At 49.9% G+C, this 24,835-nt stretch overlaps 1 protein-coding gene across 1 annotated transcript; it reads right to left on the reverse strand.

Moving 5' to 3' along the window:
• Positions 1-820: 820 nt before the first annotated feature.
• On the reverse strand, positions 821-24,620 carry EDN3 (endothelin 3). The gene is made up of 5 exons (XM_061126908.1): positions 24,228-24,620; positions 23,346-23,634; positions 5,263-5,439; positions 4,074-4,154; positions 821-1,331 (listed from the first exon to the last, which is right to left on the reverse strand). Exons 1-5 carry the CDS (start codon positions 24,277-24,279, stop codon positions 1,292-1,294), a joined length of 639 nt encoding a protein of 212 aa, XP_060982891.1. The 5' UTR covers positions 24,280-24,620; the 3' UTR covers positions 821-1,291.
• Positions 24,621-24,835: the final 215 nt, after the last annotated feature.

A 24,835-nucleotide genomic window follows, 5' to 3' on the forward strand; every position in this document is an offset into this window, starting at 1 on the left:
TCTCCGTCTGCAGCAGCTACAAGGGCTCAGAGCCCAGGAGGAGTGCTTCCCATGAACACTGGCAGCTGCTCCCGTACTGCCGAACAGCCTGAAGGATAAATCAGTACCCAATTCTATCAGTTCATCAAAGTCGAAACTCTCTAAAGTTTGTTTAATTAAGACAAGAGGCTCTTGGGCTTTCTCAGGTTAGATGTGCTCAAACCCCAGCATACTAGATTTCTCCTGGCTCTCTGGCTGAGTCTCTCTGTCCCAATCCCTGATGGTCTCCAATGCTTGACTTGAAAGGAGGAGGGCAGGAGAGAAGAACCTGGCATTCCCACCCTCCAGATGTCTTGTAAGTCTTGGAGGCTTAAAAACATTGTAATTGATAGAGAAGATCAAACAAACGTGGTCACTTCTGGCTTTTAATTCTCAAGAATAGTGAGTAGCAGGGCAAAATAAAATGCCAAGGTCCACTGTTGGCTGTTGGCTACGACTGTCCTCTCCCCGGGATTCTGCTCAATACCTCCATGCCTGTGGGGCCAGAAGACAAAGGTGTGCATCGCTACGAAGCTGACAAGGGCAGCACCAGGGGAAGGAGCCATCGTTCCCCCAAATATATCTCTTTCCAACCACCCTGAATGTTTTATCTTCCTCAGACGGTCCCATAGGTCCGCTTCTTCCTTACAATTCAAGCAGCCCCCTTGCTCATCTTGCTCCATAATTGACTTTAGATCAATCTACTTCTGGAACAGTAACTGTTTTCTGTCCTCTCCCAGGGCCCACAGAAAGCTGATGTGTAACAATGTATATCACACCAGCCAGAAAAACCCACAAATCAGACCAAACTTTCAGATTTTTTTATTTTGCATTTGACAGTATTTTCTGAGTGTTAGCACAATGAATGCGTTTCTGAGATACCATCCTGCCACAGAGCCAAACAGTGCTTAGGCGTTTAAAAAAAATGTAATTCAAGCCCTAAGGAACATGAGTTGGGATTCAGAACAGAATTTAACATCTCTATGTACAGAGATTCTGCTGCGAACACATCCACTGAAAGGAGTTGATGTAGAGACCAGTTTCACAATAAATAATCGCTTCTCTAAACTGTATACCATCTCGCTGGCACATCAGTCCTTTCCATTTCCTTATGATGGATATTCACGTTCGTACCTTATAATACTCATTGAGAATTTAGTATTTGGTCAAGGCTAACACCCCAGCATCCACCATTGCATTAGCACCTCGGCAGGGGAAGGGGGAGGGGATGGGCGGCCTCTCCCCATCCCCACGGTTGAAAACACCGTCTTCTTCAGCTGCTCAGTAATCTCAGCGTAGCCACTAGAGCGCAGCTGAAAGAGATTGCGAACTGTCAGGCGTTACAATTCCCAGTTGTTGCCAATTATATAGATAAATAGAAATTTACATAATTTACAAAGCGCTTGTGTCTGCGGCTTATTTTGAAGCCATTCCCCAAAGATCCACATTTCTTCCTGAAAACAAATATCACCCTAATAGCCTTGCGCTGGGGCTGCCTTCACAGCGGCTTCCAGGGAACCAGGTCTATTGTTCATCAGCGTGCCTGTTGGCAAAGGGCGCGGAAGCCCCTCTGCTGTGGGGCCTGGGGTTCAAAACCTGCAGGTGTTCATTTCCTCCTTTCCTTATCACAGACATCAAGGATCCTTTCTTTCTTCCTTTCCTTTTTTAGATGTATTCTTTTAGTGTGTACCAAGCACAGCTGAAAAGCTGAAAATGTCTGTCTAAATCCCATAAGCTTCAAGCTCATCAACTCCTGTAGAGCTGTGATCTGAGCTCACCCCTGGTGCCTGCGCCCTGTGGTCGGTCGGACGTCGACATGCTCTGACGGGGCCTGCATCTGTTCCCAGATGGACATGGGTTTACATTTGCAAAGACTTAGCTTGGGGTCCACTCACTCCCAGAGAGAAGTGGCTTTGCGACGTGCCATACCTCTCCAAAAACAATTTCCTGAGTGAAACCGGAGCCTTGGGCTGCGGGCCCTGAGGCACAGCTGGGATCATTTTACCCATTAGGGAAGCTGGGGTCTTTGGATGGGGCATTCTTGGGAAAGGGCTGTATTGTTAAGTTTGAGGACCCTTTGAGTGGGTTTTCTCCCCCAGGCAAAACTCGTTTCTTGTCCTCAAAGAGGGGGAAATGTGAACCAAGGAGGAGCCATAACTGAGGCCTTCCTGCTGCAGGCCCTTCTCCCCAGGGAGCTCCCGAAAGGGCCAGCAGAGGGGCAGGCAGACCGCGGGGCGGGGATGTCCACTTTGATGGAGGTCTAAAGCCTACTTGCTTTGTCTGGCCTTGACTTCAGCCTACCTCAGAAAAGGCGGGAGAGATATGCAAAAGAGAAGAAAGAAGCCTATAACAAAAGCCAAGCTCTCCACCATCTGAAAGGGAGCCACCCCATCCCTCTTCAGCCCATTCCTTGTTTTGAACGGAGACTCCTTGACAGAGCTTCATGGCAATTTCAGAGCCTGCCATCTGCCCGAAGGTGTACACACGGTCATCGCTGCCAGTGGGGCCTTGGGAGCTCTCTCTCTTGCAGCCTGGTCCCATCTTTGAGGGTCACAAGCTCAGGACGGTAGCAAGTTCCACTCTGAAAATGTCAATCTAGGGATGACTAACTCCAGTCTTGCAAGAAAGTCAGGACCATGCTTATAAGGAAAGACTTAATCTTTCCAAGTGAAGCTTCTTACAGGAGCTTGACAAGCAACGTTGTAAAGCCTAGAAGCAGTTCCTTTCCAGGCCCGGGTGGGACATCTGTGCCAATGTCCTCACCTCCTGAACATCAAGACAGGACAATGACAACAGCGCTGGCCTCCCCTGCCTTCCCAGAACACGCCCAGCACAGCACGTTCCTACTGCAGGGCCTATGCACTTACCCTTCCCCTGTCTGACACCCTCTTCCCTTTCTCATCACTCTGGCTCACCCCGTCCCACTTCCTCTAGGTCTTTATGCCACTGTTACCTGGCCAGTGAGACCACCTAACCTGCAACCACCCCCAATACTTCCTACCCCCAGCCTGCTTCCTGCTCTCCTTCACATGCCCTGATCTATGTTTTATGTACTGGTTTGCTATCTGCTTCTCCCACTATTTAAGTGCCAGGAAGGCTGAACTTTTGCCGTATTCTCGGTGGTGTCCCCAGCATTTAGGATGGTACCCTGTACATCACAGGTGCTCAATGAATCCTTGCTGAATTGAATAAATGACATGATAGGTGGATGGTTTAATCATATTCCTCCCTCACTGAGAGTGGTTTGGGTTTGGGGTGAGGAAGAAGAGGCAAAGTGGGGACTGGTGGGGGCCTAACTCATCCTCTCCAGTGCCTGCCTCTGCTGCTCCTCCACGTTTTTATTGTGGATACTGACAGAGTCCTCTCCAGATGACTCGAAGCGATCTGCCACCAATTTGGGATGCCTTGTATATATCCAGAAGGGTTTAACCCTCCCTTGATCAGACCATGTAGGAACCCAAACCCCCTCCAGGCCACTGCTACGAACATAAATTACCATCCCATTGCAGATGTGTAGACAACTCATTAATAACAATTTCTGATTGATAGAATGACAAATAAACCCAGTTGGACTGCTGGAAGCCCTCGGGATCATACAAAAACCACAAACGGGTTAAAAAAAATTTATAAAATGAACTGGAGGGCTTGGAGGGCCTGGCACCCAGCTGTTCTAAGTCATCTCTGTCCAGAATCAGCTGCTGAAAAGAAGAAATGCTTCTTTTTCTAAAGACCACATTTTGCTATGGGACCAGAGGCACAATGTGGGCCCCAGCAGATGAGCCTGCAGGGGCTCCAAGAAGCAGTGGTTGGTGAGCTTTATCCAGACCTGGTGAAAGCCAGGGCTGGACATCACTGCTCAAAAGCCACAGGGAATGCAGGGGTCAGCTCCTAAGACAGAGGGCAGGCTGTGCACAGCTTTTGGCTGCTCTGACCCCAGGGGACAAAGCAACCCCCCCACATGCAGTGGGGTTCCCGCTAGCCACCTACACAGACCAAATGCGCCCCACATGTCCTCCATGCTGCCCAAGGGGCAGCGACTCAGAAAGCAACTTCACCTCCTCAGACGCACGCCCCCCAGGGCACCACCAGTCTGCTTTCCCACTTCCTTGTCAGGTGTTTGCGCCGACCTTGAATTCCTGCGGGGAGAGAGCCAGTTCAAACGGATCAACCTACATTTGCATGTGACTGGTTTTTCAGCATCCAGTAAGGTTTGTCTTTCCACCAGTATAAGCATGGTCCCCCAGGACTGCCTCTCGGGTCCAGTTCCCGAAGGCTGAGAACACAGGGGTGGAGTCCCACTAAAGCCCAGCCTCCACCCACACGCCTCAGTTATCCACTGGACATTAAGGAGCCAAGAAGAAAAATGTGGTTGTGCTGGGGGTTACAGACAGCAGGCCCTAGGTCCCTGGTTGGGATGGCACCTGCTGCATAGAGAGAGAGCCCCCCTGTTGGTGCTTATTTGCCCAGGAAGCACCTGGATGTGCCATCCCACCAGCCATGGCTCTCAGAAGAGGCTTGGCAGGGTGGCTTTGCCTGGCAGGGTCTTGGCCCAAATTAATGAAAAACAGGAGCAAGGAGCATTAATAGGAATGGCTATTAGGTAAAACCCAACTTAAATGGCCACCACAGGGCAGACCTAGAGCCTGCTGATTTATCTGAGTCCACACTGACTCACAAGCTTCTCCAAACGCTTGTAGGAGACTACAGGGTCTCCAGCTCAGGGACCGGGGAGGGAGCCTCAAAGTAAGATGATGAGTAACACAGGTGAATGGACGTTGCACATCTCACCCGTGGCCTTCACTCGGTACCAGCCTATCTGGCCACAAGGGCATGTGGGCTGGTGAGACCAGATGTTCCCATTTGTTACTTTTGAAGAAGCTAAAAATGTGCATTTGTTGGGGGTGGTGGCGGTATTCTTCAATTTTTAAGAGTTAGCAACTTATTCAGATTTTGACAAATTGCTATGCAATCCAGAAGAAATACCTCTGGAGACCAGACAAGGCCGCGGCCACGTAATGGACTCTGCTCTGAAAGGCAGCGAGGGGATGGGATACCATGCCCACGGCCCTAAAGGAGCCGAGGGTCCACCGCCCTCCAGGAGCCAAGGCTCCACATCCCCTCTGCGCAGTCCCCACCCTTACCTCGCGTAGGATGGTATCCCCCAGGACAAGCGGAGACCTCCTGTACCCACACTGCCTAAGGCAAGGATCTCTGAAGTTCGGAAAGCCAGGGAGGGGGTCATACCCGCGGGCAGCCAGGGACCAGGTGCAGAACTGCAAGCAGGCGTCGTCATCGCTCTCCGCGCAGGCGCAGCGCAGCGTCCCCTTCACCGGCGGTGGACTCTGTGGGAACGGCCCAGCCGACCTCCTGCCCCTGCTTCCGCTCCCTCTGTAGCTGGACAATCCATAGGGCACAGTCCGTCTGCAAACGAAAGAGCACGTCAGGGCCACGTCTGGGCGAGCCGCCTGGGCCTCCCTGCTCATGGGCGCCAGCAGGTGTGGAGTTGGGGAAGGGGTGGGAGACGGTGGACACAGGATAGATGAGGCAGGCGGTGCAGCCACATCCCAGGATCTGGTGTCCACACCCTCCCCACGCTTTGAGCCTAGGAAAGCTTTAGGAGTGAACCCTTCACCCCTACACCCCTACCACCCCCACTCCCTGCCCCCTGCTCTCCCCTAAGCCCCAGGCAGTGCACCGGAGCCTCAGGGTTGGAAAGAAGGGAAGGCCCCGGTGGAGGATGGAAGGTGGCCTGTCTGCACCCTCCCAGCAGCCAGCCCTCTCTGGGCAGGAGCCAGCAATGCCAGGTGTGTGCATGTGTGCATTTCCAGTCTTTTCAAGACCTAACCTCAGCAAGCATGCCTCCTGTCCCAGATTCGTGCAGGGCAGTTCTGGTTTCCCCTTCCTGCATCCAAACCCCTGACATGGACATTCCTGCTGGCCCAAATGCTAATCCCAGTCTTCATCCTTGAGCCAGCAGCACCTGAGCCTGGTCATCCATACCAGTACGATGCCTTCCTACCCCGCCAGCCACCGAATTTCTTTTGTGCACACATCAAATTTGTAGTCCGGGCTAACTGGAATACAAATTCAATTATGGCCACTGAAACACATTGTGGCCTTGGAACAAGGCTTCCTTAAAGACACAGACATGAAAGCCTCTGTGCCCTGAGAGACGTATAGCCGAAGACAGAAGTGACCTTGGGAAAAGTCTTCTTATGGAGGAAAAAAAAGCCTGAAACTATTTACCCATTTCATCTATGGTTGGAGCTGGCATAAGGGTGGTGGTGTCATTTGAAACAATAAATGTTTAATCTGTTTCTTATGCTCATGTCCATCCAAACCAGTGCTCTCCAGGGATGGGAGGACACTGCCAAGCGATTCAGTGGGAAAAAGTTAAAAGCGGCTGCTTAATTCATTAGCATTACTGAACAGGATTTGGGGGCAGATTACTAATAGCTAGAGGAAACACACGTGGCCAAAAGTTACTTTTCCAATCAATTCTGGCTTTCCTTCCAGTCCCCAAGATTAACTACCTTGGTTTCTGTGAGCCCCATGAAGTATCACCAATCAGCCACCTCAAAGGGGGTTCTGACATCCTCTGTGTGCTTCCAAAATAACATCAAATTGAATTTCCTTTAATTTAAAACACATGCCATGGTGCCTTTTGGGGGTGGTGAGGACAAAGTGGGGCATGCCTCATCCTGACCTGATGCTTGGGAGAAACCTGCTCCCTGCTGGACTGGAGACTGGAGCTGAACCACCCCCACCCTCTTTCTCTTTCCCTCTCCCCACTCCGTCCTACCTGAGTTAGTTATGAAATGGTTCCTGGATCCAGGCAGGCCCAGTACGGAGCAGTCTGTGCTCACAGGATGGAGAAAGCAAGCAGGGGCCCTTCCCGTTCTGAGCTGTGCATGTGTTTTCAATCACTCAGTCGTGTATGACTTTTTGCGACCCCATGGACTGTAGCCCACCAGGCTCCTCTGTCCATGGGATTCTCCAGGCAAGAATACTCGAGTGGGTTGCCATTTCCTTCTCCAGAGGATCTTCCTGAAACAGGATTTGAATCCTAGTCTCCTATGTCTCCTGCGTTGGCAGGCAGATTCTTTACCACTGAGCTGCCTGGGAAGCCCTTGTTCTGAGCTGAACCTTTGCTAAAACCTCATCTTTTCTCAGGAATGGGAAATGGTGGGGGTGGGGTAGCAAGACAATACCGACATTGTGGGGAGGCAAGATTTGGCTAAAGGTATAGATTTCCAGTAATAGGGCCACATTAAGTCTCTAGGTGTTGACATTAAACCCAGGCCCCCATTTCTTGGTGAAAATTACACACAAGGATTAACAACCACGGCTCCCATTTTTCCATCAACAGGAAGACCTGCAATTTTGAAGTTGCTGTCAGCTGATTAGGCATTTGTGAGCTCAGAGCCACTCAACTTCACAAAGTGTTTTAAGTGAGGAAACAGGGCGACCAGGTATTCATTAACAGAACTGCTAAGCACATTCCCAGCAGCCTAGTGGTAGGAGCTAGTATGCAAATGAGCCCTTGAAACTTTCCAGGAATGTTCATGGAGGGAGAAAACCCTGCTCCAAGCCTGGGTGTTCTAGGTGTGCACTCTGCTGGCTGACCTGGGAGCCAGGAGCAGGTGATGCAAGCTGAGAACCAGAGGACTTAGGAGATGGTCCTGCCCACAGAAGGCCCACCCTCTGCCCCCCCAATAACAATTCCAGCTCCAATGAAGGCCCACTTCCAATAGGTTGAAAATTTAAAGGTTTTTAAAATCTGATAAGCACTTAAATAAGAGTTTGGCTTCAGAATACCTTGGAAATTAGAACTTGATTTTAGGATTCTGGGGCTCCTTGGAGTTCTGTGTTGCAACATGGCAGCACTGGGAGATTCGGCACTTCAGCTTCCCATCCTGCTTGATCCCAAGTGCACCCCAAGCTCCACCCACCCGCACCCCCCCATCCTGCAAGCAGCTGTGCTTTGGCTGCCCAGCAGGCCCTGGGAGATGTGCCCTAAGCCCTGTTCTGTCCATGGATGTCAGACCCTGAAGTGGGCTCAGAGACACCTGAGGGGGGGATTCCAGGATCATAAATACTCTGTACATGGTCTAGAAGAAGGGGCCTATGGCTTTCAGTCCCATAGACTCCTTGCAGTGGGTAGGAGATAGGGCCAGAGGAGGGTCAGAGACACCCTCTCTACCCCACAGAACCAGGGCAGGGTCTTTCTTGTCTAGGTCTTACAGTGGACACCAGCTCCAAGGGAGTAGAAGACAGGGCTCCTTCTTTTGCACCTTCTGTGGACCCAACACAAGACTGAGAAAGTGAAGACTATTAATTAAGTAACTAGTTGTTGAGTATGAGATAAACTAGACCAGTAAGACTGGATTTTCTCCAACCTACAATGTTCAACAACCACAAAATTCCTTACAAGGAATTTCTAACATTTGCCAAGCATCCACTATATTTGCCAAGTATCCAAAATACCTTATTTTACTGCACTTCACAGATAATATGAATTTTACAAATTGAAGTTTTGTGGCCACACAGCATTAGATGACAATTGGAATTTTTCACAATAAAGTAGTTTTTAAAGGATATATATTTTTTAGATATGCTATTGCATACCTAATAGATGGCAGTATAGCATAAACAAAAGTTTGATAAGTGTTAAGAAACCAAAAAATTGGTGTGACTTGCTTTTTCACTTTGTTGAGGCGGCCTGGAACCACATGTGCAGTATTTCCAAGGTCTGCCTGTATCTCCCTGGTATTATGCCAAGTGTGATGAGGACGCAGAAAGGCCTTAGGGCACTCACACACTACTGGTGTATGAAAACAGTACAGGATAAGGAAACCTCACAAGCCAACATGCACAGGTATGGACAAGGTACACAGATCGCAGGGAAAGGTTACCTGGTGATCCCATCATTATGCTGTAGAGCACGCACATGATGGTCACTCCACCCGCTCCAGTTTCCTGATTTACAAAAGTTGTTGTTGGACTGAATGATACACTGCACTGCATAAAAGGTACTTAGCAGTGAGTGAATGTGGCTACTGCTGTTGCTTTTTTGGTCTGGGAATTCAAGTGAGTCGTACCAGGCATAAAAAGCCCCATCTACCAGCCCTGCATTTAAGATGTGCAACTAAGTAAGACAAGTAAGAAGGAACCAGAATGCCACCTGGCACCCCAATGCCATTCTTTGTCAGGCTTCCTTTGACTGGTCCATCTTTCTACGCTGTCGGCCCAATAAGCACTCATGTTTTAGTTGTTGTCTGGGTACCTTTGTCATTTCTTGAATGATAAAGAAACCAATGTCTCTTGAATGGTGAATTGGAAGGAACTAATGAAGGAACCCTGAAAATGAAGTTAAATTGGCTGAGAACTTTGACCAGCACACCATCTGACCTGTGGTTTAGCCTGCTGTTCTATAGTGGGGCTTAAAGAACACAGTTCTTTATAAAAGTCGGCAGCATTTCAACCTGCGAATGTTCCAGTTATAACACATGGCTCCAAACAAAAGAGAAGCGGGTAAGATCAGTCCAAATGCTCTTAGGCAAAAGAAAACACCCCAAAACAATCACATTGGCAATGTCAAGTGTTGTGTGTCTCTGTATATTACACTGTCCTCAGCATATACTCAAAACATTCATTATTTGATCAGTGATGGTGATGCCAAGATCATACTTATCACAGCGTTCCTTATTTCCCATTTTCTCCCAGCTGTCATATATAAATGTTAGTAAATACTAAACTTCCAAATCTCCTGTATTCATTCTCCATCTGCATCATCACCCAGCTGGACTCTAAACTCTCAGCAAAGTTGATCGAATTGTCCTAGAAAGCCCAGTTTTCATAACCCCACCTACCCACCCCAAACTGAATAGCACTCAACAAATATTTGCAGAGTGGTTTTCAATGTACGAGCCTGGACTAGACTTCTGATGATTCATGACGGGCCCATGGCCCTGTACACACACAGTTTAATCTAGTACAGAGGTTAGAAAATTGGCATTTCTGTAGGCTTCATCCAGTCACAAGAGGGTGTTTTTTTTTTTAACTTGAAAATTTCACACAAATATCCCAATTTCCATCTTCTCTCAGTTACACTCACTCCAGTCCCACACTCCAACATAGCAGCAGCTGTCTGAAGCTGAGTGGTACCATCAGAGCTTGGCTCAAACACTCTTGTTTGGCCCCAGTCCCTACTCCTGTCCTTCTCCGCTTGCTTTTCTTACCTGTCTGGCCTTCATGGGCATCTCAGGGTACAACCCCTGCTCTAGTGGCTTGTTCCATAAAGCAAAGCCAGACAGATTACATGACATGGTGACAAAATTAGCACCAGCTACTATTTTTACAAACTGTTGTCATTTTCAATTTAAAAAAGCCCAGGTTCTGGTGAGTGTCTCCCCAACAAACAGAACATTTTCACTTCACACTCAGACGTCAAGATGGTGCTGTCTCCTCTGCTTCACATTTTCCTTCTGAAATGGAAGAGCAAGGTCAGGACCATCTTTGGGGCACATGATACAGGAGGCACAATGCTGCTGACCGGTCCTGCAGCCGAAAGGAAGAGGAAGAACTGTGTGCCAATGGCAGGCAGACAGCGGGGGGGCCCCCAGCTGCCAGGCACCAGCGGTCGTTAGATCCTGCCCCTCACAACTCCCCGGAGAATCAACTTCTAGACTCCAACAGGCTTTGTAACTAAGGCTCAATTTCAGATTTTATTAAATTTCTTCCTTAGAAGGTACCACTCAGTTGCTCTCTCAAGCTTTGAGATAGCTTTTTTGGGCCGGGAAGAAAATGGGAATCAACTTCATTGACTGTCTTTGTAAAACTTAATCAGAAAAAAGTGTGAACTGAGAACTCTGTTAGAAGAATAAGACAGAATGAAGTAACTACAGAAAGTGACTGAATATTCAAAGGCCTGTAAAAGCATCCATTCACTTCAAGAAACATCTAGTGGACTGCCCCCTCCCAACTTCCACTTTGCACAGACACAGCGACAAGGAGGAAACAATAGCTCAGAGACAGAAATCCCCACCCTTGAAAAACTTAAAAGCCCAGGATTCTCTAGAGCCTGAGTTCAATGCTGGCTGTTTTCATCTCCTGGAATCCAATCTCTTGTCTTTCCCCTGGGGAATGGTCCCTCTTTCCCTGTGTGAGGTCTTGATGAGACTGTCAATCACTGTATCTCGCCTTCCCGCACCTCAGGACTCATCAGGTGACCCACGCTGGCCCCTGGCACCCTCTCCTTCCCAAGACACCTGAGCAAATCAATTCGAGGTCAGAAAATAGTTTGGATGGGAATTCCCTGGTGGTCCAGCAGTTAGGACTCTGAGTGTCCCCTGGAGGGGACACAGGTTCGATCCCTGTTTGGGGAACTAAGATCCCTCATGCCACATAGTGCAACCAAAAATTAAAAAAAAAGAAAATAGTCTGGAGCTGCTACGAACCATCCTGGCTTGTCGGTTTGTGCCCTGGGACCCCCAGGCCTGTCCTTGTGGTCTGTCTTTCTAAGCCTGGTCCTGCTTCTCCCTCCCTTCCGGTTTGTGGATCACACCGTGTCCTTCCAATAAACTCCTATGCTGTGTGAGCTACATTTAAGTTTCTGTTGCTTGCAACCAGTGACCTCAAGCTGACCCTGGAACTCACTCTCTCAAGATGGATGCAACCATGATCTCTTGGGTTTCATAGAAAGACCAGGAGTCTCTGCAGCTGCCAAGGACAAGTAGAAATTTTCTTCATTGCAACAAAATACAAAAGAATGTGTTCCAAATCAGGACAAAACACAGCCAACAAAGCTGGCTGGAGTCCTTTCTTCCCAGGTGTGCCCACTGTGAAATGTTTGGTTTGGATCACACTGTCCTTTGGGCAGGTGGGAGCAAGCATACGACCTCATGATGCTCAGAGATACTTGGCTAACCACCTCAGGAGGCTTATCCGTCAGTGAATTTACTCCTTGTCCACTCATCAAATGCCTGTGAAAGTTGGCTTGGGACAGGCCTCGTGCCAGACAACCACTGGGTGCCCTTCCAACCTCTAGGAAAGAAAATAACCAGGAAATACATCTCCTCAGTGACCTCATTGTACAAGCAGAAACACATGCTTTCTGGTTCTACAGAACACGACACGAACTTCCTACTCACAAACAACATAAAGGGAACTGGCAATCTGCAGCTTTGCTTCTGCAGAAAATCGCTGCATCTTTAGCGGGAGGCCCCTAAGGCAGACTGTTCCTCCACCAGCCGCCAAAGGAGGAAGTCTTCCTGCAGCCTCAGAAATAGCCAATGACCAGAATATTTCGAAATCTCAAAAGAGTGAGCAATGTGCTGTGGGTTGGTAGTTAACTTTTTTTAAAAGACATTCCTCCCCATCCCCCGCTCAAAGAAAGCAACCCACAACTTCTGAGTGTATCCAGGACTTGGTTGTTGGGGAATTTTACCAGAATTACATGTATTTTCAAAGAGAACACTAACCCCCATCAGTCGGACCCAAGAAGAAGGGGTGTTTCCTCACCTGGGCTGCAGGTGTGGCTTCCCTCCTGCCCCCTGGGGTAGGTAACAGCTGACCTCTGCCTGTCCACCTCAGCATCCAGGGCAGCCCAGGCAGTGCCTGGCTCGGAGCAGGTGCATAATAATACTGCAGCATCTCAATTACAAGGGTCTGCTATGTGAAGAAAGGAGGGAGGGAAAGTGAAGTGAAAATTGCTCAGTCGTGTCCGACACTTTGCGACTCCATGGACTAAATAGTCCATGGAATTCTCCAGGCCAGAATACTGGAGTGGGTAGCCTTTCCCTTCTCTAAGGGGTTTTCCCAACCCAGGGACTGGACCCAGGTCTCCTGCATTGCAGGCGGATTTTTTACCAGCTGAGCCACAAGGGATGCCCAAGAACACTGGAGTGGATAGCCTATCCCTTCTCCAGGGGGTCTTCCCAACCCAGGAATTGAACAGGGGTCTCCTGCATTGCAGGTGGATTCTTTACCAACTAAGGTATCAGGGAAGTTATCAGGGAAGGAGAGAGGGAAGGAGGTTTTAATTGGCCATTACTTCTCATCCACACCCAATCTCCCAAATGTTTAGAATTCTTAGCTGATGTATTGGAGTTCTACTATCATTTTCCTAGAGGGAATATGGTCTCTAGATCACTTAAAACGGAAAAACCACGTCTTGATAATAACTCCTGCAAACACATGAGGAAGAAACCAGGCTGACAAAACCAGAGGACTCCCTAGACTGACAGACCTAGGATATTGGTCCAAATTGAAGACTAGCTCCCAGAGAGGCCCTGGCTGAGTGGTTTCTTTCTGGGGCTGAGAAATGAAAGGGCTGGATCTCTGGAGGCTCCATCCAACTCCAAATTCCATGGAAAGATTCCCAAATGCCCTCACTGTTACACCTGAGCATCTCTGAATAGCACATATGCTAGAGTAGGGCTTCTCTTCATCAATGTAACCACAATGAAATGTGGGGTCTCTACCCACCCCCAAGTAGAGAGAGTCCCAGAATCTTACCAACTGTTTTCAGAAAGCTTCATCCAAAGAGAAGGACTCTTCCACATCCTACCGCCATATAACTGAGCTTAGAAATAATCCCAAAGCCAAAGACCATGCCATCAGGTCCCTGAACACAGCAGCCTCCGCCCCTCACACAGGCACATGAGTTCTGAATGAAGTCTATTTAGAGGAAGCACAAGTGGTCAAAGCAACAGAGAGTAACAGAAACATACTTCTGTATGTGTTGTGTGTGGGGTGGGATTTCCAAGAATGACAGCTCAAAAAATAACAAAGAAGTTAGGGCAACAAATGCCTGCAGTATTTGTAACTGAAGCCATTTAGGGAATCTGACAGGTTAGCTGGTTTCCCCGCCCCCCATCTGTTACAACCCCAATGCGTCCATGTGAGTTAGGTTAGAGTTTCCCTCCCCAACCCCCAGTGACCCTAACACATTCCAGGTCAAATGTAGGCATGAGCAATCCATGTCTGTCTGGCACAGGCTCATTATAACTTTATGCAAAGCTGCAGACAGATGTGGCTCAAAATAGTTACCAGCAGTGGAAACAGAAGGAGTAAAATAAGGAGCAGGTATTTTTTTAAGGATGGGGTATGTGTAGGGGGATTAAAAAAAAAAAGTCCAGACGCCATCACACATCCCTTTAAACAACCCTCAGAAAGAAGCAAAGACACCCTCGCTAACTTTCAGAAGATTTCACCTTTAGGATAGAAAATCTTTACTGAATGAAGACATACTTGCCCTGGCAACAAAAATAAAGACACCCATTTTCTTCCTAATCTAATTGTTTGCATCGTTGTGGTCTCTCTGATAACTTGATTGCTTAGCTCGAACTAAGAAAACTTAAGTCCCTCTAGAGACACAGGCTCTATCTCCAAACAAGAACCAAGCAGAGTCAGATCCTGTCTTTATTAGAAATGTTGGTATTTGGTTGATTATGATACTTCTGTACCGATTTTCATCTTTAAAAAGCATCGCATTCCCTTTTATTTAACTTTATGGCATCCCCTTCAAGTTTGCACCTGAAAGAGTATGTCATGAGCCTCACCCTATCTTGCCACCCTACAAGAAATCTGTGGAAATCAGATGTAGAAAAACCCAGAAAAGCTACAGACACCTCTGCTCTCTCACCGACTTGCTTCTGGCTTTTGGCAAAGCTGTTCACTGCTCCCCAAGTTGGGGGCCATTCGTGTCATCACCAAGTAACACAGGACCGCAACACCTCGGCCACATCTGAGAGCCTCTGAGTCTTTCTCAGGGGTGCATGAATCTGTTTCTGTTTTTTAAATTACTGGGCCAAGCACAGGACTCGCTGGCTGCCATGTTCTAGAGTTACTGTTTATTAAGGCTTCCTGCTAAGTTGGCCCTGAGAGGCCATAAAATAAGGGAAGACCTGTGCCTCCAGGGCTCTGAACATCGCTAGGTTCTCCAAATGCTCTTGGCTCTCCTGAGACTCTGAACTGGGGCAGACGAGAAAGGCTGGGGATTATCCCATTCTGCAGTCCGTTCCTGGGGGCTTGGTGGGGCAGCAGGACTCTAAAAGCCCCTGGAACCTTATCTGGACCAGCAGCTCAACTACATTGTGGCCGTTGCCTGGATTTATTTTCCTTCTAAATAAAATTCGTTCTTGTCCCAAAGAGAAGGAAATTGTGTGTGTGCACGCGCACGCGCGTGTGTGTGTGTGTGTGTGTCCCATTTTAAGGAATTCTGTTTCCACCAAAACATGGCTTAGACTGAGAGGGTTATTTCCTTCTGTTAAACAGTAAATCTATTTCTAATGTACTCCAAAGCTGAGCAATGGTTACAGGGGACTACCTGGAGGGAGGAAGTGAAGTACAGGCAGCCCCCATCAAATTTGCTGAGATGCTGTGGATCCAGGACGGGATTGCGATCTGGCGCTACAAAGCCTGTGAGTTCCCACCAGCTGTGGGGCCCCCCTAAGGAAAGCACTGTTTGCTTCCCAGCTTCCTTTGTTTTAAATTCTTGCAGGAACAAACCACACCAGAGATGTCACAGCCTTTCATCTGCCTTCAGATTTAAGGCCAAGTTCCTAGTTGCAACGTCCTCTTCATCTAGCAAAAATCCAAGTTCTCCCTTCGGGGTCACACAGGGTCATGACCTTCTCGATGCAAATCAACCTGCTTTCCAGCCTCAAGTCTCTTTCTTATCCAGTTGGGATCAGCCGCATTTCAATGAATCCATCTTTGCCCCTAGACATCTCACCTCCTCACATCCATTCTGGGGTAGAAAAGGAGACTTTAGGTCCAACTGAACCCAAACAGGAGGTCACTTTGTATGAGCTGACCTTGCCAATAAACTCTGAAATTTAGCCCCAGGGCTATCAAACTTTAAAAATGCATCTTGCCGTGAAATGTTCTGAGCTACTGCTACCCAAACTCAAAACTGGAATGTAAACATGTACAGATTTCTAAGCAGGGAGAGGGTTACGTGGGAGGGAAATGACTCAGAGAGTAAAAACATGATCAGTCAGAAACCGAGTTCAAGATCACTTTTAGTCTGGCTGATACTGTCTTCTCTTTCTATTATTATTATTTTGGCTGCACCCCACGATGTGTAGGATCGTAGTTCCCTGACCAGGGATCAAACCTGCAACCCCTGAATTGGAAGCAGGAGTCTTAACCACTGGACCACCAGGGAAGTCCCAATACCACCTTTCTTTATGTGTCCTTATTTATTTACCATTTTTGATAAAAAGATTCTGTAGTTATTTCCTGGGATCCCTTCCTGGTGGCCCACCCTCAGGTCTTGGGTACTGAGACCCGGGTGCTGTGTACAATGAGAAGACTACAAGGCATTGTGTTTACTCCGTTGGACTCAGCCTTGCTAAGATTTCATCATTTAACAAAGGGATTCCAAACAGATCATTCAAATTATCCTGACATGCTGGTGGCTCAAATGGTAAAGAATCTGCCTGCAATGCAGGAGACCTCGGTTCAATCCCTGGGTTGGGACGATCCCCTGAAGGAGGGCATGGCAACCTATTCGAATATTCTGGCCTGGAGAAAAGGAAGAGGAACCAGTGATCAAATTGCCAACATCCGCTGTATCATCAAAAAAGCAAGAGAGTTCCAGAAAAACATCTATTTCTGCTTTATTGACTACGCCAAAGCCTTTGACTGTGTGGATCACAATAAACTGGAAAATTCTGAAAGAGATGGGAATACCAGACCACCTGACTTGCCTCTTGAGAAACCTGTATGTAGGTCAGCAAGCAACAGTTAGAACTGGACATGGAACAACAGACTGGTTCCAAATAGGAAAAGCAGTACATCAAGGCTATATATTGTCACCCTGCTTATTTAACGTATATGCAGAGTACATCATGAGAAACGCTGGGCTGGAAGAAGCACAAGCTGGAATTAAGATTGCTGGGAGAAATATCAATAACCTCAGATATGCAGATGACACCACTCTTATGGCAGAAAGTGAAGAAGAACTAAAGAGCCTCTTGATGAAAGTGAAAGAGGAGAGTGAAAAAGTTGGCTTAAAGCTCAACATTCAGAAAACTAAGATCATGGCATCCGGTCCCATCACTTCATGGCAAATAGATGGGGAAACAGTGGAAACAGTGGCTGACTTTATTTTAGGGGGCTCCAAAGTCACTGCAGATGGTGATTGCAGCCATGAAATTAAAAGATGCTTACTCCTTGGAAGGAAAGTTATGACGAACCTATACAGCATATTAAAAAGCAGAGACATTACTTTGTCAGCAAAGGTCTGTCTAGTCAAGGCTATGGTTTTTCCAGTAGTCATGTATGGATGTGAGAGTTGGACTATAAAGAAAAAGAATTGATGCTTTTGAACTGTGTTGTTGGAGAAGACTTTGAGAGTCCCTTGGACTTCAAGGAGATCCAACCAGTCCATCATAAAGGAGATCAGTCCTGGGTGCTCATTGGAAGGACTGATGTTGAAGCTGAAACTCCAATACTTTGGCCACCTCATGCAAAGAGCTGACTCATTTGAAAAGACCCTGATGCTGGGAAAGATTGAGGGCAGGAGGAGAAGGGGACGACAGAGGATGAGATGGTTGGATGGCATCACCGACTCAAAGGACATGAGTTTGGGTGAACTCCGGGAGTTGGCGATGGACAGGGAGGCCTGGCGTGCTGCGGTTCCTGGGGTCGCAAAGAGTTGGACACGACTGAGTGACTGAACTGAACTGAACTGAACGGGACTGGAGAATCCCCATGGCAGAGGAGCCTGGCAGGCTACAACCTCAGACGCGACTGAGCGACTAAGCACAGCACAGCCAGACCCGCTCCCACGCCTCCACAGCACCCCAGCCCTCCCCCCCTACCCCCACCCCCATTGTCACTGTGAGTGAGTGAAGTCAGTGAAGTCTCTCAGTCGTGTCTGACTCTTTGCAACCCCATGGGTAGTAGCCTACCAGGCTCTGCCGTCCATGGGATTTTCCAGGCAAGAATACTGGAGTGGGCTGCCATTTCCTTCTCCAGGGGATCTTCCCAACCCAGGGATCGAACCCAGGTCTCCTGCACTGCAGACAGACACTTAACCGTCTGAGATACCAGGGGAGCCCAACCCACCTGCTTATTTAGCCCAGGGAGCCCCAGAACAATGCCTTCAGAGAACACCATGCCCCTTTCCCCAAACATTCCAATTATTCACCAGGGAAGCAAACAACAAAGGAGGGGCAGAAAAAGGGCAGGACCAAATCTCATCAAACCTGAACAACCTTTGGCCAGCAGGGTGCTTATCAAGCTGCTTATCAGCAGTGCAGTCAGCCAGACACACCTTTTCCCAGGGTCTGTAAAGCTGATGCAGAACAAATGCTAAGAGATCGCCCACCAAGAGGCACGGGGTAGGGAAAAACTGGGGTACCCGGGTGCAAGCTCCTCAGTGTTACTGCAGGAAGCTGGGTAAGACCACGGTTTAAGGGTCCAAGGAAGCCGACCTCAGCAGGACTTGAGCTTCTTCGTCCCAGGGTCCTCCAGTCACAGACTGTGGAGCCAGAGGGAACATTAGGCAGCCCCCAGGGTTGTACACTTATCCACACGGTCCTGTGGTCCGGAGGTACGGAGCCCACTAGAGTTCACTGTGCTGGGAACGCTCCACACACTCTCTCATGTCATCCTCACAAGTCTTTACTCACTGGAGTCATGGTCAACATCAGGGTGGGCCATTGCCTGCAAGATCATAATCACGCTCAAAAGACTACCCCTCTGCCTCAAAAGCTGTATCGCCAGCAACAGTACTCCCAGTCCTGACTTGCAGGTCACATGATTGTTACTGGGATCCCTGTGATCACACAGTGGGTGGACAGCCGGTCCCACATCAGCGGGAGGCTGGAGAACCATATCCACCCATTCCACTGGGATGTTCTCAAACATAAAATGTCCCCTCCCTAGAAACATGTGGCATACCTCTCTTGAACAACAGGAGGGGCAAAGATGACTCTGTTGAATTGTTGCCTTTTTGTGGTAGAATATATTGAATAATTATGATTATTTTTACACCTCTTCTTTGGGGAAAAATGCCATTCCTGCTGGCTGAGTCAGTGTGGCCAGGCTGGTGACCTTGTTAGGTCACCATCCTAGAGTCACACTGATGCCTGCACCTTACCTGGGGCAGGGGGAGAGGGTGGTACCACCCCCAGGCCACGCAGCGAATCACAAACAGGACACTGGGCAGAGCTCCTGGGGCTGGAGTCTTCAGAGTCTACAGAGCCCAGATTTTCCACCACAGCCGTGATTCCAAACATCCTGCACTGCTCTTTCCAGAAATACATTCCTGCTTGTCAGACCATGTGGCTCAGATTTTTGTTTGGAAACACCGCCACTGTCACAGCATCACAGTGGCTCTGTCATTACATCCTCGGAGGGATTAACAGATAGCATCAGTTCTCAGGAGCCAAGTGGGGGAGACTGAGCGGGGCTCCTTGCTGGGGGCCCTGCAGCTTCATCGGCTGTCACAGCTAGTGGTTTCACTCTGCGGCCAGGTGGATGGATGGTAGCAGGTGCAGAGGGGCTGCCCTGCTGTGGGGTGTGGTTAGCACTGAGAACTCTGTGATGGTTAAATGTGTGTGTCAACTTGACCGGGCCACAGTACCCAGATCTGTGACCAAACACCAGTCTAGATGTTGCCAGGAAGGTATATTTTATATGCAATTAACATTTAAATCAGTAGACATTGAGTGAAGCAGGTTACCCTTCATAATGTGGGTGGGCCTCATCTAATCAGGTGAAGACTCTGACAGCGAGAAGTGAGATGCCCTAAGTAGGAACGGAATTCTGCCTTCAGGATGCCTCAGACTGCAGACCGCAGACTGCAACACCAGTTCCTCTGTGTGTGTGTGTAGTGTGTTTATACACACAAAGAGATCTATATATACACATCCTATTAGTTCCATCTTTCTGGAGACCCCAACAGAGACAATCCCTTACCATGTCACAGGACACTCCTGTTTTTGAAGTATTCACATGGAAACAGCCCTGAATACGTAGGGATGTAAGCATGTGGGCTACTTGTCCCTACTTCTCTCATTATCTTATTCTTGGCACATTTTCCATGACCATGAGATGAGATGGGTATTTCCTCTGAGGTGGGGTTTTGTTTTTGTTGGCAATGGTGGGGTTGCTGGGGATGGGGGGAGGCTCAGTGGCTTCCTAACAGGGCCAAGGAGAGCCATGAACATCCCTCGCCTCGTGGGCGGGCAGCCGTCTCCACTGCCTCCCCCGGTCTAAGAAGGCAGCTGCCCGAGATGCAGTTGGCTCATTCCTCTTTGGGGCCTGAGATCTTCTGGAGGAAACAATGGAAGTTATGAGCAACAGCCCCAGAAAAATCCACATTCCTGCATATGTCTCTAAGGATGTGAGACCTCTGGGATGGGACACCTCATTTGTGGGAGAAAATCCTGCAGACAGAACCTCAGTGACAGCAAAGACCAGCATTACTGAGAATCTACTACGTGCTGGATAGGGATCAAGCTCCGATCCAGAAGAGCTAAGTGCTTAGAAGGATGTGGGGAAACCATAGAACTTGGATCTCATGCCTGGAAAACACCTCTGGGAGCCGCTGCTCTCCAGAGCCTTAACTTTCCCTACGAGATGCAAGAACAACATCCCCCCTTAAGGAGCTTGCAGATCCTTAAACGCAGCTGAAACGACCTTCTCCAAGAAGGCCTTGCAACTTCCCAAGCATCATTCTGAGATAAAGCGGGATTGTCGCCTCCGCCTCGTGCAACTGGAAGGCAGTAGAAGGAAAGACACCAGAGCTGAAAATCGCCCAAAGTTCCAGACTCTCAAATGAGGCGTGAAGACCCAGACTCCTGTGGGCTCCCGGCGCAGCCAGTGGTGGGAACAGGATGCAAATCACACCTGGAGAAGTCTCAGGAGATGAGGAAGATCTGCTGAAGAATAGGGGTGACAGCCAACAGAGAGATGCCCTCGACATAGGGCTCTGACCATAGGTTGGGCAGGGGGTGGGAAACAGAACCTGGAAAAGTCCTCAGCGTGCATCCCCCTGCCCTTTAGTTCAACCCAGTCATTTTCAGATGCTTCCATTTCTCTAAAGGCCCAAGTTCCCTAAAGCCCACTCCCTCACTTTGCAATCTTGTCCAAGATGTTTTAAAGTTTGCCAGTGAAGCTGCCCATACAAGAACAGACAACTTTCAGAAAGAATGAAAGAAAGAGCGAAGGAGGGAGGAAGGGAAAGAAAGGAAGGCAGAGAAAGACCATCTGGGAACATCTTCTGTGTAAAGGTTATGTTGCTTGTCTGACTTTAAAATGCTCAAGTCTGGCTATTGTCATTTTCTTGTTTCCCAGGGTAGCTCATGAAACTCTCAAACACCATATTTAATCCTTCCCTCTAGTGTTTAAAATGAATCTGGGTCTGGGAAGAAGGGAAGAGGTAAATCAAGCTGTGAGGAGAACATTAGCAAGTTGGATATTCTGGGAAAAGCCAAAGACCCATGGCTTCACCTCAGGTCATACATGACAGCTCAGAATGGGGAGACAGGATTCCCACCAGGTCACGGGGATGGGGCAAGTGCTTCCATACAGCAAGTGCTCAGAGCTTGGCCACAGGCAGAAAACTAAGGTGGTCTCCCAATATCTTCTCCTTTCTCCCCTCCTGTCTTCTACAAAGTCCCCTTCCCCTAACTGGCTTTGCTTTCTTCTTTCTCCTTCTAGAACCACAGCCTGGGATTCCTGCCAAGGTTGCCCTGGGTTCTGTGAAGCTAATTTAGTCAGAGGACGATGCCAGGAGGATAAGAATCAGAGAGGACAAGTGTCAGGGGGATGGAGACTGCAGGAGAAGGTGACCCTGACCGCTGTCTGTTAATAGAAGGCTGTCAGTGGCAGCCTGTCCAGGAGTCCTTCCCCAGCACACCTCTCTTTTTAAGATCTGGCCTGGTCATCTCTCTGTGTGCTGACCAGACATAACCCAGCAAGCAAGTTCTGGCAGCGGGGTCAGCTCTCTATTGGATGGCCTGGGATAAAATGCAAATCTAGAGCCCTTGCTTCAAAAAATACTAAGCATTTCATTGTGTTGTACACCTGAAACTAACACAATACTGTAAATCAACTATACTTGAATTTAAAAAGTATTAAGCATTTCAACACATCAACAATACACTTTAGGCTGTGAGGATCCTTCTGAGCCGGGACCTTGTACATGTGTCCAGGCTCCTGGGTGGAGCCAGTCCTGCCTGCCACGCAGGACAGCAGGGTGACTTTCCAGACCAGGTGTACTCAGAGGACTCATGATCTGGTTTTGAAAGATATCCGGCCCCCCTCATTCAGTCTCCTTTGTACTTCATCCTCGGGGTATTGGTAAAACAAGGTAGGTATGTGCGGCCTATCAAGCTGTCACCCAGGGTGCTCAGAGGTCACATGGCTCAGGGACAAAGGAACCCCTGGATCAAGGGGACCCAAACATTGCAGTAAAGTTGCCTCTCCAGGCCCAGGGCTCTGGAAAGGCTAAGCAGGATACCCAAGGTATCCTAAGAATACCCAGAGACACCTAGAGATGTCTGGTCCAAGTCCTGGATTTTAGAGACCAGGAAGGCAAATTCCAAAGGCTGGTGACCAGATTGAGGTCAAGCCCTCTTCACAGTTTGCAGGAGGATGTTTCTGTGGAAGGGGTTCCTGAGTTGAGTCACTACCCACGGCCTCGGGAGAGGGGGCACTTTACATTAAGGAGACTCCAGGAGGGGCTCAGGTGGCACTGTCTCAGTTTTGCAGTAAGACAGTTCTTACGGACTGGAGGAGAGAAGGGGAGCGGTCAGATGCTGGGGTGACATGGGAAAGAGGAGGAACTATGGGCTCACCACCCAGGAGATAAGGAGCCTGAATTCCACGGAATGTCACCCCGTGTGGGAGGTTTCATTAGGCCCTGCCTAGCCCACCCCTGCACTCCCTAGAGAACAGGCTGCTTTCAAGGAATTTGAAACTCCTTGGAGCCTGGCAGGGTCAGCAGAGGGGCAGGACCCACATGGCCCGGGGGCAGGAGTAACTTTCGGGCTTCCTCCCCCCAGAGGGACTTCTCAGGTGTCTAATCCCTCTGGCTGGCTCATTTCATTCGCCTCTCCACCGGATCAGACACTCTGGGCTTGGGTTTCTCCCAGGCCAGGCCCTCAGAGGGGATGAGAGTCACACCCTTGACCTGCAGAGCCGACCTGGGTTGGCAGGAGGGCTGAAGGCTGTGCCAAGTGGGTTCTGGGCTGAGCGGGCTCAGAAGGAACCAGGTCCTCCTTCAGTGTGAAGAGAGGGGCCTAGCAGGAGCCCCCCTCCCCTCCCCCTGGGCCAACTCCCCCACCCCAGGGCTGACTCACTCAGGAGTGTTGATCCAGATGATGTCCAGGTGGCAGTAGTAGACACACTCTTTGTCCTTGTAGGTAAAACATGTACAGCGCCGGGCTCGGTGGTGCACGGGGACCCCCTTGGGCCCCTGCTTCCCAAATTGACTTGGTCCCTGCTTCCGCCAAGGGCTTCTGGGGCCTGGACCCCAGGCTGCCATGGTGGCCACAGTCTCCTTGGTGGCCTCCTCCGATCTGGCTGCAGAGGGGGCCCAGGGCATGCTGCTCCTGCCAGCATCCCCAGGCGGGGGGTGAGGCACCCATCCTGCAGGAGGCAGATGGAGGGGCTCCTGAGTTCCTAGGAATGCAGAGGCTTACACCCACCATCCCATAGAACCTGGCGAAGGGGACAACCAAACTTTCTGCCAAGTTTGCAAGCTAAGGGCATTTTTTGTTACGTCTCCAAGCTGCTCCCAACGTTCGGAAAATTTTGCAAAGCTATGTGCAGCAGTTTCTAAAAAGCTTGCAAGTTGCGTGCACACTTTGTGAAAATCTTGGGAGCTCTTCTCACTTACTGCACAGCGTGCAGGCAATCTGCACCCACTGAAAACGTGCAAGCATTGTGCAGGCTTTCTGAACACTTTGCAATCATTTTGCACAGTTTCTGAATCATTTGCAAACTTTTGGAAAAGTTCCCAACTTCATGAAAAATTGACCAAGTCGGCCCTGGGTCCCAGGTCTCCTGCCTGCGTGTGGGCTGCAACCCCCCGGGCCCGCAGGGTGGTCCGTGCTCTCAGCTTCTGCCCTCTAGCCTGCCCCTAGGCCGCTCCCCCGGTAAGGCACCCTCCCCGCGCCCCCGATCCGGGGTCCTTTTGTGTGCGCTCGCGCCAGGAGACGCGCGCCGCCCAGCCCGCTTACCTGCGGCGGAGGTCACAGCGAGCCCGAAAAGGAAGCACAGCCCCAGCTCCATGAACCCCGCTCGGGCTCTCGGGCCGGGCACAGCGGGCCTCACCCTCCAACTGCAGATGCTTCGAGGCCGGCCGCTGGCTCGCCGCGTCCCGGGCTGCGGCCAGGACTCGGCTGCGACCGTCACAAACTTCAGAGCGCGCTGCCCATCACGGCTCAGGGCTGCCGGCTGTGGGTTAGGGCTTTTCTGGCTCCCGCACCACCCCTTTCGCCTCCCCGCCCCCCGGAGGGGCTGGAGTTGCAGCGCGGGGGCCTTTGAACCCGGGGTGCACGGGGGTCGCCTCCCAGGCGCTGGGTAGCCGGCTAGGCGCGCAGCGGCCCGCGGCGCACCCAGCACGACGAGGGGTGGGGGCGGCGCGCAGGGCCGGGTGCGGTGGGTGGGGTGGGGTGGGGGCCGGGACAGCTGCCGGAAGGCCACGCGCGCGCACACACGCACATGCACACACGCACACGCGCGCACTCCCGCTCGCACCACCACCCCGCTGCCTCGCTGCCTCGCTGCCTCGCTGCCCGGGGACCTGCAGCTCCCACCCCAACACAGTGGGAGAGATAAAAGGCTG

Source organism: Dama dama, chromosome 23, assembly GCF_033118175.1.
Source record: "Dama dama isolate Ldn47 chromosome 23, ASM3311817v1, whole genome shotgun sequence".
Classification (NCBI taxonomy): Eukaryota; Metazoa; Chordata; class Mammalia; order Artiodactyla; family Cervidae; genus Dama; species Dama dama.

What these genes read in the sequence shown, in the direction of transcription:
- EDN3 (XM_061126908.1), bottom strand. Translation starts at nt 24,279, where the DNA reads ATGGAGCTGGGGCTGTGCTTCCTTTTCGGGCTCGCTGTGACCTCCGCC. An exon ending in CGCTGTGACCTCCGCCGCAG is followed by an intron (nt 23,635 to 24,227) that starts GTAAGCGGGCTG and finishes TGCCTCCTGCAG; the next exon opens with GATGGGTGCCTCACCCCCCG. An exon ending in TGGTCCCTGGCTGCCCGCGG is followed by an intron (nt 4,155 to 5,262) that starts GTATGACCCCCT and finishes CTCTCCCCGCAG; the next exon opens with GAATTCAAGGTCGGCGCAAA.